General features: G+C 39.6%; 1 protein-coding gene across 2 annotated transcripts in view; it reads right to left on the reverse strand.

Moving 5' to 3' along the window:
• Positions 1-1,844: 1,844 nt before the first annotated feature.
• The window catches only part of LOC139947632 (bestrophin-2a-like), a 52,979-nt gene continuing 39,445 nt past the window's right edge, over positions 1,845-15,378 (reverse strand). For both annotated transcript variants that reach the window (XM_071945609.1, XM_071945612.1), the window contains exons 3-9: positions 12,103-12,308; positions 11,430-11,584; positions 10,750-10,827; positions 7,806-7,958; positions 7,360-7,440; positions 6,939-7,090; positions 1,845-6,684 (exon numbers count right to left, since the gene is read on the reverse strand). In XM_071945609.1, coding sequence (XP_071801710.1) covers positions 6,141-6,684; positions 6,939-7,090; positions 7,360-7,440; positions 7,806-7,958; positions 10,750-10,827; positions 11,430-11,584; positions 12,103-12,308 — 1,369 coding nt within the window. In that variant the 3' untranslated portion in view covers positions 1,845-6,140. The remainder of the gene's footprint in view (positions 6,685-6,938; positions 7,091-7,359; positions 7,441-7,805; positions 7,959-10,749; positions 10,828-11,429; positions 11,585-12,102; positions 12,309-15,378) is intronic.

Here is a 15,378-nt window from a genome sequence, read left to right on the forward strand (position 1 = left end):
TTCCGCACGTATCACTGACGGTACCAAGTCAACCGTGGGTCCGTGTTTCAGAGTTAATTTTCCCCCTTTGTGTTCCTGTTGCCACGCTGGTTGACAACATCAACAGCAAATAATACAGGCCTACCAGACTTATTATTACCCTGCCAAAGGCAATTTATGTACATTAACTTTATAGTTACAACTACGCCATAAAGTGGTTTTATGGGGGTTGGGGGGGGGGGGTGGTGCTCGACTATAGTCAGTGGCTAGCCGCACATGCCTATACGAGGTGGAACAAAGTAGGCCTACTTTTAGGAAGTCAAAATAATGACCATCCTAGTAATGAATTTCCCATGAACACAACTTGATTAGTATTATATGTAATCAAAGTCCAAAACTATGGATATCATATTTTATATAACAAAACTTTGAATGAGTTTATACACATAACAGTGTTATGAATGGGCCATTTGGAGCTGTTGACGACTGTGTGTGCTACTGCGTTCACTGTTCGTTTAAAACATTTCATTCACCCTGTGGCTATCAAAGGCCTTGCTTTTTGTGTCCTTTCTTCGCATTTTGATTGAATATTGAAAAGGTCCAGGATTTAAGCTAGACTAGTTTGTTTGGTCTAGCAGCAGTTATTGGAAACTAGGTCTAAGCAAGTCCGGGTTCGGGGAACCAAAAAAAACCCAAAACAATTTTACGATGCTGGATTTACACGGTGACTGTCGTCAAAATATTATTCTGTTGCCACTAATTATGCAGCCATACGTTTTCAGTAGGCTACTTCTGACAGCTATGTGGGGCAAAATAACAGTTCGACAAACTAAAATTCCAGAAGTATCCCTGCTGACAATTATCCATGGATTCAAAATGACACAGTATAGTATTCACAAGTATTGTCAATAACTTGATTACGCAGATTGCTTCGCGGCCATTTAAAGGCCTTTGTGTGCGTCACACCTTTAGCGGAAAGACGCCGGTTAAACAATAATGTGCGTGTATTGTAATTGTAAATGCAAAGCAGCAGCAAAAGATCTCTAAGCAAAAAAACAAAAATCAACAATCAATCCCACGCTTATAAGCCCATGATGAAAATATCAAACACACACGAAGAATCTTGTCAGCATGAAAGAATCAACGGCTTTGGCTTCCGCTTTATCAGGCTCCGTTAACTCGTCTGAAACCCTGAACAAACGCACGCAAAGCACGCACAATTTGTCAACACAACCGCGGGGCCAAGCTAGCCGAAGCCGAATCTGGAGCCGAAGCCGTGGTTTCAACAAATAAAAGGGCCTATTAATGTTTCGTACTATTTGAGCATGGTATCCACAGGGACATCCTTCACTCACTTCAAACGGGTACAGTAGAACAACATACGGGCTCCCCCTGGCCTCTATGCCAACCCCGATTTAGTAGAGCGTGCTTTATGTGTTCTTACTGAGGATTAAAGCTGTATAAAGTCACTTTATATTCCGATCTATCACAGAAGCTATATGTTGACCTCAAATTGAATGCACTTTGCCAAAAGGACATTGACTTGCTATTGGCGAGATTATCTTGCTCAATAGGGCCTACTGTTGAAAACATGAGCAGAAGCTTTTTTAGACATCAGCACAAAATAATTGTTTCAAAATACGTAAAAACAAGATTCTGGTGAAAATAAAATTTGCACACACACTTCTGGTGAGAACATAATATAGGCCAAAGAACAGTTAAAGTGCTGGTCATGACTAACATAATATTTAGTAGGCTACTGTTCTTTGGCATAAGTTCTTCCAAAGTTCAGTGACTTAAAGGCAAACCACATTGTCAATAACCAAACTGTACATCATTTCCATTTTGAGTTCGTTGTTGTCCTTTATTTGAATCTGTTCGCCTAATATTATGAGCTTGGTTTTTGTTTTTCGTATCGTCGTGTATACAGACAAGGATGCATTTGACACCCGGTGGCGCTGCAAAAATGCAAAGCCAGCAAAGCAATGATTCTCTATAACATTCGATAAAATGACAAAACACCGGTTCAGTCAAATTCAGCATGCAACTGATTCGTCAACTTGAGGGTATTATACATTATGCATTGGTCTTTCATGCATTTTTGTGTAGCATTTCTGGAAAGTTACGCTGCACCGGTATGGTATATAATACCAACTATAGCATTCTGATGTTACAGAAAAGCAATTTGTTTCCCATAATACCAATGTGTCATACCTTGACTTCGCCCTCACAATGATTAATACATACGACTGTCTAAATCTATAGCATACCTCCATACTAACACCGCTTATTTGTTAAATCCTGATATAGTCTATAAAACTGTGTAGACAAGTTTTTGCATTTAGCAATTTGGCAGTAGTTTTGGTTGTTACAATTCTGATGATTATTTGTGTGTGTTTTGATTAGGTTCAGCGCATCTCAAATTCTAACAATAATCTAAGTCAAGACTACATTTAGCGGTCAGTTTTGGTAATTCTAAGACTGCTACGAAATGATGATTAAATCTATCAGATTTAAGCCATAGATCAAAATGTCCCCCAAGTATTGCACTATGTTGTTGTTTAGATTATAAATGAGGAGTCAGGGAACCAAACATTACAATTAGTGATCTTCTTTGATAACTGGTGCGTATATAAGTCCAAAATGCACCGATGATGATTGGTAAACCTGTGACGTAAAGACATCCACAGCCCCTGGGGGAAAACCCAAAAATACTCCAACCCGTCATAAAACAAACATGAGCGCAATTTACACCAAAGACGAGCCAGCCATGCACGTCATCCGATTGCGAGACATTGATTGGCCAGCCTTTAATGTACCGTGCGCGTCTCAGTATTTCGAGGTATGAGCAAAACGAATCGGCGACGGCATAATTGATAACCATCAGCCACCATCACACCCACGCCCTGAACACACGTGTTTTACTCCTTAATACATATATTAGTTTTATATTTATGACAAAATAGTTGAAAGTCGTGTCCCTAGATTTAATTATATAGTAGTATACAGCTTTACATGAATACACAGTAGCACCAGGTGGTATAGCCTAATAGGACACCAGACACAAATAGCTTACATTGGTTTCGACGCACAATAAAAAGCACACCTTCATACTGTTGTCTATAGCATAACCAAATCTATAACCCCTCAAAGTAAAATACCTTACAAACAAAATAAAGTTATAAATATATCTTTATATTACATAAATACTCTTCAAAATACCAGACATGTTATGTCATCTGAAGAGAACTCATTCAAATAACCACTCTTACAAAAGTTAAAAAATAAACTTAATTTACATGTTGATGTCACAAACTGTTGAAACTTAGAGATTATACAATGTTACAAAAGATAGGGTTTGTATTGCATGTCAAGCGAACGTATACTACACACGAATGACTCAAACATTTACGGAAATAATGTTTCGATCATAATCCAATTAAACCGATTTGTAACAGTAATGAGCCTGAAACGATTGTCAACAACCTCGAAACAAATAAGACAGATAAAACAAAAACAACTATGTTTCGATCAAAGTTGTTTAAATGTTTTTTGAATGTATTTTGCTAATGCGAAAGTCTGAATTGACGTATAATCCATACACATCAGGTCAAGCGGTGCTTCATAATAGGTAGGCCTACTAACTACATGTACCACTCTAAAACTCATGGATCAAAGTTGACCCAGATTATCCGAGTCCCGTGAGGCCTAACCAATTTTGGGGTCAGTATGATGTGGAATCCGTGTCAAAATTACTCAGAAGTGGATCAAACTGATGCAGAATCCAACTTTAAAACATTTCATTGACCAGGTCAGTCTGACCCAGTAAAGGGTCAGGTGCCATGGGACCCGGGTCAATTCTGACCCAGATGTTTTAGAGTGAATTACTTATGTTGTTTTATTGCAGAGTGACGATCAGTTTTTTATGTTTTCTCTCTCACGTTTAAAAAATATTTTAAATAGTCTTTAGACACAAAAACTGCCTACAATTGGTATAATATGGGCCTATTGTATAGGCTTGATATTATTATTTATTATTGCAATGGGCAGAAAAATGTATTGGTGGACGATTATTACACGGGGAGGCGAGCACAGACAGTGGTCAATCACACAGTCACCATGGAACAATACATCAAAAAAGTCAGAATAAGTTGTCTTTGTTAATGACACAGCATCAACAATGGTGAAACTCTACTCGGTCTACGGTTGTTTATACTACTTCAACCAACAACACTTCCTCTTCCATCTCAGTTTATATTAAATTTTGTTTTTAGCGAAAATTCGAAAAGAGTACCTTTTTTTATTATCTGAGTAACATTTAACTTGATTTCTCCAAAGTTACGTTTTTATACCAATTTTGCAGTTATACAAATAGTTTAACTTTTTTGAAGTTGTAATTTCACAAACAACAAAAATGCTTTACCAAATCTAGTACTTATTTACCTAATGGGCGGAAGAGATTTTGCAAGTTTACATTTTATACAAGATTCAATATACAATTATACACTGGAATCGGGTTTCATCATCGACTACGTATTTAGACTATAGTAACATGCAAATTGTTACTTTATTACTTTCTTTCCATTTACTATATCTCTTTATCAGTAACATTTGTTGCCAACGTAAGTTATGAGGTAATATTGGGGTATTTTAAGCTGGGAAATGGCAATATTGCAACATAAATTGTGGTATCTATTTTGACAGATTGTCAATGTGTATATGCAGCTTCGTAATAGCGAGGATTTACATGTACGAATCAAAAGCTGCTTCGGTTAGAGCTGTTGTCTTTTTCAAACGGTTGTAAAAGGGTTGTAAATATAATCAATTTCGGACATCTAAATGGATTATATACGTTTGGTAATTGGAACCCCTGTTTGTTTCAATCCATAAATGTAGATATACACACCAACACGTGAAAAAAATTAAGTTCAAAAGGTGGATGCGCTTTCGAGATATGCCGAAAATCTGGAGAGGTTATGTCCAAGCAGGAAGAATTATCTGCAATTGGAATACACTATCTGAGAAACGTTAATGCAGTAACGTTTCTAAGATTCTCTTTTGAGGGATAAAAAGTGATATATTTTTCCATAACCGCAGTACTTCGTAGTGCAAAGCTTCTCAAATTGCATTATACTATCCAATGCTGCCGTATTTATTTACCGAGTATAAGTTGTTTCAGAGTCATTACCAACCGTATACAGACCGGTTAAGGGAGGCTGAAACAAAGACAAAAGTGTTTTGACTCTGCTAAACCAATACAAAATATGATTTGGAAACTATGTTAAGAATGATGTATTGCACCTAATGGGTGTTTCATCTCTCAAAATGTCAAAGGTCTGAGAACACGTGGGCTTAGGGCCATGTAACACGAGGTCATTTGCAGGCAACCATGCAATCTCAGAGAAGAAAAGGCTTTCACATTTGGAATGTTCACATATCGTAAGACATTGTTTAAAAAATAACTCAATTGCTAACAAAGTGGTCCTGTAGTATGCACTGTAAATTGGTTGCCTCCAAGTTTCCTGCAAAAGTTGTCTCATGTGACAAGGTCCTTTACACGTACCCGGTGGGAAAGCAATACAGAAAAGTTAGTCATAATAAACGCAGGATCAAGGTTTACTTGCAGTGTCAGGAAAGTGGACTATCTGCTTGACGTCATAGCATGATATAGTAAAGTTTCAATCTGACAGCATCATGTAGCCTAAGCTCGCAGACGAAAACGACTTCTTGTACTTTCTCGTTTCGATAACATAAGCCGACAGTATGGGATAGCGTTTCCTCATCTACTCTACCACAGCATTCTCCACACTCAATGAGGACTGGCACAGATCTTCAAGACTTGACTCAAGTCCCAATCCCGTGAGAGTCCTTTTATTTTGAGTCCCATCGCCTAACATCAGAAAACTCCTCAACCTGTGCCGCGCTATTCTCGGGACCACAATAGCTACATTTTGACGCCCGGATATACTTAGTGACTTGAATCAAGTCTACTATCCATGTGACGCACGTACTTCTTCGTGGAATATCAAACTCATCATAAGAGTTCATGTATGTTAAAACAGGAGAGATACAAATCACCATTCAAACAGAATAACACACGCGGGTAGAACGTCATGAACTTTAGTTTTGATTAAGTTTTTACATTCTACACCAATTCCACGTCATATCACCGACTCGTTAACAATTTGATTCATGTTAATTTGTTGGTAGTTAGAGTTACTTAGCGGCGAGCGCTCGTCCTCATCATCACTGCTACAGTCTCTGGTGTTAAGGTCGTCTTGTCTCGACCTCGAGTTGGGCGAGTCGTCTATTGTAGCGGTTGCAGCAGCCGACGGTAACGCTACCGACTCGGCCCGATCTCGCTTGGTGGGTTGGGTTGGGCCGTCTTTCCTCCTCTCCCCAGCGGATCGGCTAAGTTTCTTAGGAGGTAAGGGAAGATCATCCGGGGGTCTAGACCCAACTTGCGGATGAGATTGCATGGAGGAGTTGTACGTAGGTGGGGGTCTCTTGAAGTGTGAGAAACTATTGTTGCCTGCTGCCTCCCGGCTTTCTTGTAGTGGGGAACTCATCTGCTCTTCTGATGAAGGGGTGTCGATGTGGTTTTTCTTGATGCTATTTGTGTGGAGTTTGCAGGTCATTACTTCGTCTTCTTCTGTGAACACTTTATTTGGCATTGACGTGAATGCCATATCCCTCCGAGATAATCTAAAGTAGAAATATAATACGGATCATAAATCTGCTCTTGATAAAACACATTACAAACAAAAGTTTCCATTTTAATGTGAAATACAAAAGCAATATCTCCATTGCCCGATTAACTGCAGAACTGGAAATCAGTTGCTTCAATGCCACAAGCAAACTGCTAAACTGATCTGAACAAACAAACTGAACAAGGAAAACAACAGCCCGCCAAAACCAGTTCGACTCGTCGCAGAAGCTCGGCAAAGTACACGCTTTACCTGACTTTACTCGCGGATCCCTGCCAGGGTTTCCCTTTGTTTTTCACGGCGGCATTGGTGTAAGGAATGTCTGGTAGTGATGACTCAAAGTGTCGGTCCCGAACAATGGGTAGGCTGATCTCGTACAGGTCATCCACCGCAAGAAAACTTATCTTTTGGGAAAAGAATAATAGTAATTATAATATAACTATACCATATTTATAATCGAGGGCCACAAGGCGCTTACAGATAAACAACACAGATTAAGCAAAAAGTAAGTAAACAGTAATCTCGCAGATATACATTTGTTTGTTGTTTTCAGTTTGAATGGAAACTGATACTAAAAATACAAACAATTAGTTAACTTTACGGTTCAAATTGTGAGACTTGCAATTTAACTAAGCGATCACAAAGTCATTCCAATTTGAAACTTTGATCTTACCTGGAGATTTCTGTCGACAATAAAATTCATGTCAAAGTCATCATCATCCTCACCAAATGGATTCATTAAATTTTCTGCTACCTTTCGAAATAAAGTCAAGGGGAAAAACAATCACACACATAAGTATCCCTCGAAACATTGGTAGGGACTACATGGTTTAGTTAAAGGACTTCAGGGAACATCAATGAAAATACAGTTTACTGTAATACTCATTCATATGGAATGTTCGCAAATGGGCTGTCGAAAGATTGAACCGATAGGCAACATTAGTGTTATACTTTCTGACGCAAAATCTCTCATTTATGATAGCCCTCCTTCTAATGGAACACAGGACAAGTGGTGATGAATGAAATGAGACTGTACGTGCGTTCTCAAAGAAGACCTAGACCGCCCTCTGTCGCCAAACGCTGCGTGTGCGTCATATTTTTATTGAGAAGAAATCTTACCTTTAACCATCCAACATAGAAAACAAATTCTAAAAGCGTAAAGCCAGGGAAAAACAAGTCTATGGTGTGTCCCTCGATCTTCTTCTCCGGGTCGAGGTACTGCCGCCCCAGAAGACAAGCTACAAAATAGCTATACGTTGCTATGGTAACAACCTGCGACAGAGAAAAGACACAGTAAAGAATGATGGTAAATGACAGGCTTGTATGCCTTTGTGGCAGGAGATTCTGTATGCCCCCTCCCCCCAAAGATTCGGTGTCTCAGCTCCCCCCATATGACATACAAACTTCATCTGATAGCGCCCTCTTTTGAACCCTCCTCCTGTAGCCAATGTTAATTTCCCATATGGGGGACCGAATCTCCGGTGGACATAATTCCCTGGGCCACCCACCTTATAGCGACTCAATAAAATGTTGATTCAAATTTAAGACTCATTGCAAGTTTGCCTTGACCGGTTTTCCTCTCGTTTCCTAAAATAACAAATTTACGCGATCACATGATCGAGTCTATCACGAGGGACTGGCAAATAAAAAACACTATTTACAGACAATAGTTAAAGTTAACATTGTCGTGAGTTGTATTTTACTTATCCAGAAAGTTGTTCTGATAAGACTGGCAACACAACTCAAAACTTAATACCTGCCCTACTGCAAACAATCTTAGTTCTTTTAAACTGAAGGTCGATCCCAAATTGACAGAGGAAGGAGAAGGGAAAAAAAACCTAAAATTTTGCTTTAAGATTTGCTCACCGACCTCCCGTGTTTCAACATACGATCGCTTCGGGGCCCATACGGCAGCGACTTCATGCATAATGTCTGGGCATATAGCACGGTAACAATGTGTACATTTTAGATTTACATACACCACATTCGGGCGGGAAACAAAATTATGAAAATGGAGCATGAGTGAGCGTTTACCGCCGCACTTGCCGGAGTTAGATCTCGGAAGATATCATTTTGGGTGCTTGCTGCCCGGAGCGCTCGTAAATAAATAATGTCTTATATATTATTATTGGTTTCAAGCATGGTGAGATGTACAAACCAGAAACACATTGAGATGTGTTGTTCCTCCAGTGTGGGATGTTGTTCATTAAATGAAGAAGTTGCTCTTTAATTGTTATTAAAAGAAAGCTTGCTTTTTCACTTTAGTTGTGCTCTTTGAGAATTATTAAATTCTAGTTTGCCTTTTTCTGAAAAAGTATTGCTTCAATTAAAGACAGGGTCAAAGTCAAACATTTTTCATTGTGTCTCACACCTTGTAATTCAACGTGTATGTTGTCATTACCAGTGTGGGTGTTTTGTTTGTGTTAGGCTCTGTCATGTGTAAATCATGCAAGACGTACGCATTTTGCTAATTTATTGCCACACAAGGTTTTGAAACTGAGGAGGATCCCAGTTCATATTAATACTTTCTTTCAATGTTCAATATTTATGCTCTCCAGACACTCAAACGTTACATAAAGAACGGGAGACCGTGTATTCAGTACATTATGCTCACTATAATAATCACTGTACTGTCTTCGAGAAAGACAAAAACACGATAGATTCAAATTCGTCCACACACGTCAAACTTTGCCTCGCTATACGCTTTGAATCCCCAAACAGCTTCACTTTCAGCCAACACTCCTTGCTTTTTCTCATTCTTCTCCAAAAGCGTCGCTGTCGCCTATTTTTGTCTACCTTCGCGCGTCTGCTCTCCGTCATCATGTCCGTGTTTTGTTCTTATTCCCGCGAATATTGCTCCAAGGTATACGTCAATCCGTCTAGTATTTCAACCCGATTGATTATGGGTTTTTTCTCTTCGCTTTCCAGAAGAAAGCAGCCTGCTCAAAATCATCGGAGGAATATTTTACAAAGTAGAATCTGGATTGTGTGATTCATCTCATCTTCGAATAAGGAGGGAGGCTGCTTTGTTAAAGGGGAACCATCTTCAAAGAAAGATTCCATGTTTTCAGAATGTAAAGGGTCCATTCTAAATTCAAACATTCAAAATGAGGAACTTGACAAATACACACGAAAGTGTTTTGGCTTATCTTTTTCCTCAACGTAATAACTGTCTGTCAATGAATAATAAAGGTTCTTGACAAATCTAGTTTGTGGGAGCTAGAAATATACGATTTCCTTTATATAAACTTCATACTTTCTTGAGCACTTTCATGTTCATCGCATCGGCATGTCAGCTATCCTTCTGATCTAAATCTTAGTATCAAACACACCGGTATCAAAAACACAGCAGACGTGTTATTATTATGACGACAGGGGTTCTCTTTCGTTAATAGCACGAGCCGCGAATTTACACTCCAATCCCGGTTTAATCCCGCGTATTTGTTTCGTAAATACCCCGAGGATTGTGTTCAATCTTGGCAGAAAATATCATACCAGCACAGAGCGGCGGTATTTACCGTTTGGTGAACCATCATGACACACATTGTATACTGTGTTGTAGGCCCGGAGGATATAAGGGGGACTATTTGGTCGGCGAGAATAAAACCACGGCAGTGATGGGGAGCTGAGAAAGAATGATGACGGCTGGGCGGAAATTAGACTCGAAACAGTTGAACAATCAAGTTGCTAGATATCAAAGGTATCGAGCAGATTTCCGTTTCTGAGGGTGGTACCTAACGGGATGCCTAACACTGAAATTGCTTTAGATGGCGCTTTAGAGATAAACCTTGGTATAGGACTACTTAAGCATGTGCCTTAACACCGACCTGGGCCCCATTTCATAGAGCTGCTTAGGCACAAAAAGGAGTTAAGCACAACAAAGTTATGCTTACCAGAGTAAGGTTACCAGCTAAGCCACCGTGTCGAGTGTACGAATTATGACTGGTATCCTGCTCATTTTTGCTAATAGTAGATAATTGTTAAGCTAGCTCTATGAAATTGGGTTCAGGCCGTGCCACGGAACCCACTATGGGGTAGAACCTGGAGCTTGTTTTTGGCTTACCTGTGTATACACTAGAGGTACAATGATCCAGTCAAATCCGTACAATTCATCACATTTATCGCGGAAATTATTCAATTCCTGAAAGCAAAATAACATTAAAAAAATTACATGCCACAACGAGCAAAATTTTACCTGCAGGCACACAGGAAAGAACAAACTACAAAGAAAAAATTATACTCTGAAGAAAAAAACATGAAGTTGTTTTGTTTTGACGCTCAGTTGTATTAGTTTAACCGCTGTGCAAAACCATTATTCTATAGTTGCTATAGACCCAGGGGTCCTGGCTAGATCCAATCTGAGTTGAAATGCCACGATAATGACTCCAGCTGAGGTAATTGCGTTCGATATAGGATGTCCAGATTATGCTTTCCTTGGTTGTCTGCGGACGTGCGAGTGGCACTTACAAACATCATTAGCCTACATCCCAAATGAGGCAATGGTAAAGGCACTGGGCACAGTTGGTAAAAAGTGATCATGTACTAATGTAGTGACAAACTCCTATGGCCGTTTCCGTATTGGCAGCTACAGCCACGGCTACGACTGTTGCTAAGTGTGTTGCTAAGGACCTCATCCTATACTTCAACGCTTGATGACGCGAAAATCTAGCCGTAGCCGTACCTGTAGCCGTAGCTGTGTGAATAATAGGTATCAATTCAATAAATGTATCAAAGAGAACTCACGTCTACTATTGTTTTCATGGCAGGGTCGCTGACTATCCTTCCTTGTTTCCTCGTCATCCGAGTTAAGTTGATAAACCACACACAAGGGACCCAATACTTGGGATGATCCGATGCCAGGTCTCTTAAAATATTTCTCTCTTCTTCTGTCATTATTCCTAATACATAAGCATAATTAAGGAGATGGGCAGAGAAAGAATATACTATCAATTTTGTTTGTTTAGATAACTGATGCTGGGAAACATATAATTTTATCTTCTTCTTGATCCAACCAAACAACTCAATTTGTTGATACGGTATCTTTACTTATCAAACAGTTGCAGTTATTTTTGAGAATTCGGGGATAAAAAGACCACTCGACTTGGGCAAGTAAGCAATTTCAAGCACTGTCAAATTGATGGTATAAAAGATAAGTTTTGTGTTTGCAAAAACACTCATGGATCCGGTATAATTAATTTATATGGGGTCATGCTGTTGTTGTTGTTCTCTTTTCTGAGGAAAGCATCAGTGAGGTACCCATTAACAGAGAAAACCTTGTGGGGTACTTGCATTGTTCCATTGTTACAAGTACCCCGTAAGTTGGCCTGTGTAAGGGCACAGTATTCTCTTGTCATCATTCTGGGACTGAAAGTGGTTACCTTGAAGGGGGGCATTTTACTCACTACCAACTACGTACCTGCTTCTACAATATGCGTGAGTGTTGGGAACCTTTTCTTTACCCTCTTGCTACCGGTTCGGAAGATCATAACTGCGGACAGGTTGACGTACCGCACGAGGGTCCTGCGTATGATGCGTGCCTCCTCGTCATTGCCAAGCACATGGGCAGCTACGTTGTAGACCACGCGGTCTGGCCATGGGATAGCTTTGAACTGAGTCCACCACCTGCATTATGTTTGGAAAGAAACGAATCATTTGATTGATTTCAATGTAGATTTGATTTCAAGTCTGAGATTGTGCTTATTCCTCTGCATCGCCCACGAAAAACTCCCCCACAGTTTAATACCACGCGCCCCAACCCGCAATATGGTGATCGTTAAGGCAAATGACAGAGGTTAATCTGACAAGAGAGCGCTATTGCAGGCAACAATGTTTTGCCTATCGGGTAGACTAAAAGCCACGGTCACAGACTTCGAACCAAGTCTAAAGTCAGAGGTGTGAACGAACTCTTTACCGATAAACACGTTAGGGCCACAGCGATACCTCTATCGCGAGATTTTAACTATTTATAGCCAGAGTGCCGGCGGTGAACAGCAAGATGTTCTTTTAGTCACCATAGAAACATACATAAAAGGCTTTTCATCATCAGTCTATATGCTTATTATAACTAGAACATAAGAGGACTCAACTTGTGCTATACATTTTCCACATGGTATCGTCAAAAACAAAGAAGTAAATCATCATTATGGATTGCATGTCGAATACTTGCCAAACTTTTTTGATTAACAAACAAAAAACTTGAAAAACACCATACTGACACAGTGCAAAAATCATAACAAAGACATTTTAAACATTTATAGTGTTAAATATTTATAGTATTGATTTTTTCATTTCTTTTTTACTTTTACATTTCAAAAAGATAGATTAGGAATAGACCATTTCACTTCCAGACTCATCTCGTTGGGAAGGGAATGCTAAAACAAAATAACAGCTGCAACGAAATTCAGGTCAATTGCGTTCACTTCCAACCTGCATATAAAACCTGAATACTTTGCGAACACACATAGCACAAGTGCAGAAATTTATAATTCGTAAATGTCTTTATTTGATCACCATCGATTGACGCTTTCTCTCCCTCTTCCCCTCTCATGGATTCTCGCTATTTTTAAATAGCCCTGTTCTTCATTCAGATGATAGTCATGGACCTACCACTCTGCTTTTTATATCTCTCTCTTCCCTCTCGCTTTGAGAGCACACGGGAACCCTTTTTAGTCCACGGTATAAAATAATCATAATTATGCATCCAGCTCAGCAAGCTGTCATCGCTGCCGGGACGGCTATAACCGGACTCGCTGATTACCGCCTAATGAAATCAAGCCCAGCACGCAACCGTATGGCGTTGGGTACTCGGCCTGAGCAAATTGGGGTGGTTTTGTTCCGACTCAACGGAAGACTACCGGAGAGGATGGCAAACAGAATTATTAGATTCATTGGCGGGGTAAACAAAATGGACATTATTCTATGTTCCATCCAACTCAGTGATTAATCCTTCTTTATTAAGTTTAGTTTGCCAAGTCTTCTGATTTTTTTACATCGATGCATCCTTTATTTAAATTGCTACATATCGTCTCAACTGTAAACAAACACATGGAGCAGTTATATAAACCATACATACATTGATAGTTCAGATTTTTATGTTGCACTCATTTTAAGAAACTATTTTCCCTCTTGGGTATAGAGTCTTAAGTCATTGAAATTGAAGAAACTCTTCTGAAAAGGTGATTGTTGTTTACCAAATTCAATCACCCTTTTTACACCCATCCACTAAAAAGTAAGACCACGACAAATGGTCAACGCTATATTGAACCATCTGTTCTAATCAAAGAAACTAATGTCCAATTATGGACAAATAAAATGACCACCAAGGTGTATAAATCAATATTCTCTGCATTGACTGTACAATCAAGGATATCAGCTTTAAAGCCATTGGACCCTTTCGGTACAGAAAAAAAAAAAAATCACAGATTTACAAATAATTCACAGGGTTTACAGAAGGTAATGGTGAAAGACTTCTCTTGAAATATTAGTCCATGAAATGCTTTACTTTTTGAGAAAACGGTAAAACAATATAAATTCTCGTTAACGAGAATTACGGAGTTGTTATAAACACATGTCATGACACGGCGAAACGCGCGAAAACAGGAGTGGGTTTTCCCGTTATTTTCTTCCGACTCCGATGTCCGATTGAACCTAAATTTCCACAGGATTGTTATTTTATAAGTTGTGATACACGAAGTGTGGGACTTGGACAATACTGTTTACCGAAAGTGTATAATGGCTTTAATGGCGTCCTGTTCATGACAATTCCAATGGTTCCTTCTTCAAAGTGTAGTGGTATTATCCCACCATTCACCATCCGTTCAAAAAAATAGTACATCCAGTATACGGTTGCAGTAATAGCACCCCGCAATTCTAAAGCTGATTAAATTAAATGCCTCTCATTTCCAGGGCTAATGTCATTACAGCGGCAATAAAATATGTATGCATACTGTGTAAACCATTCATGTAAAAAAAGCACCACCCGAAACGGTGTTATGGTCAGGAGTACCCCCGGGAGTGTTGGCGCGTATGGACCTTGGCTTGCTCGGTAAGGAGCCTAGTGGTATACCGAGTAATAAAGTGATGACCGACAGCTGGGCACAACATGAACGGGGCCCCTACCGATAATGTCCGGGCAGGGTCAAAGCAATCTCAACCGGAAAAAGGATGGTACCGTTAGTTTTTTTTTTTCCCTTTGCCACTAGCGTGACGACAAGAGCCACTGCCGATGTCCCAGTGAATTTGGTCCCCCGTTAATTCGGTTCCCGATGGGTTGGACGAGGATGATTCAAAAGAGGGCGCTATCAGAAGAAATTGATTGCCACAGAAATCCTCCCACATAAAACACAAGGAACGTGTGAATGCATTCGAAAACAGCAATGTTGGAGCTGATATCAATGGATGCCACATAATAAGCTAACACAAGGGTGGTATTGCCAAGCAAGATTTATATCACTTTCTCAAAAGTGGCAATATATGCTGGGTCGCTGGAAAGACTTTTTCTTCAACGTTGTTGGTGCAGCCATAATAGCTGAAGTCGCTTGATTTGGGTGCACACTATGCTTTGACATTTCGGTTGCTCTTACATGGCTTCGTACGCGGCAGTTGCACCTTGGGGTTCAACGCATGCATACCAGCAAAGCAACATACTTGCATGCGTCACAAAAACACATTATAATCGAATGAATCGTATTTG

Source organism: Asterias amurensis, chromosome 1 (genome assembly GCF_032118995.1).
Source record: "Asterias amurensis chromosome 1, ASM3211899v1".
NCBI classification, from domain to species: domain Eukaryota; kingdom Metazoa; phylum Echinodermata; class Asteroidea; order Forcipulatida; family Asteriidae; genus Asterias; species Asterias amurensis.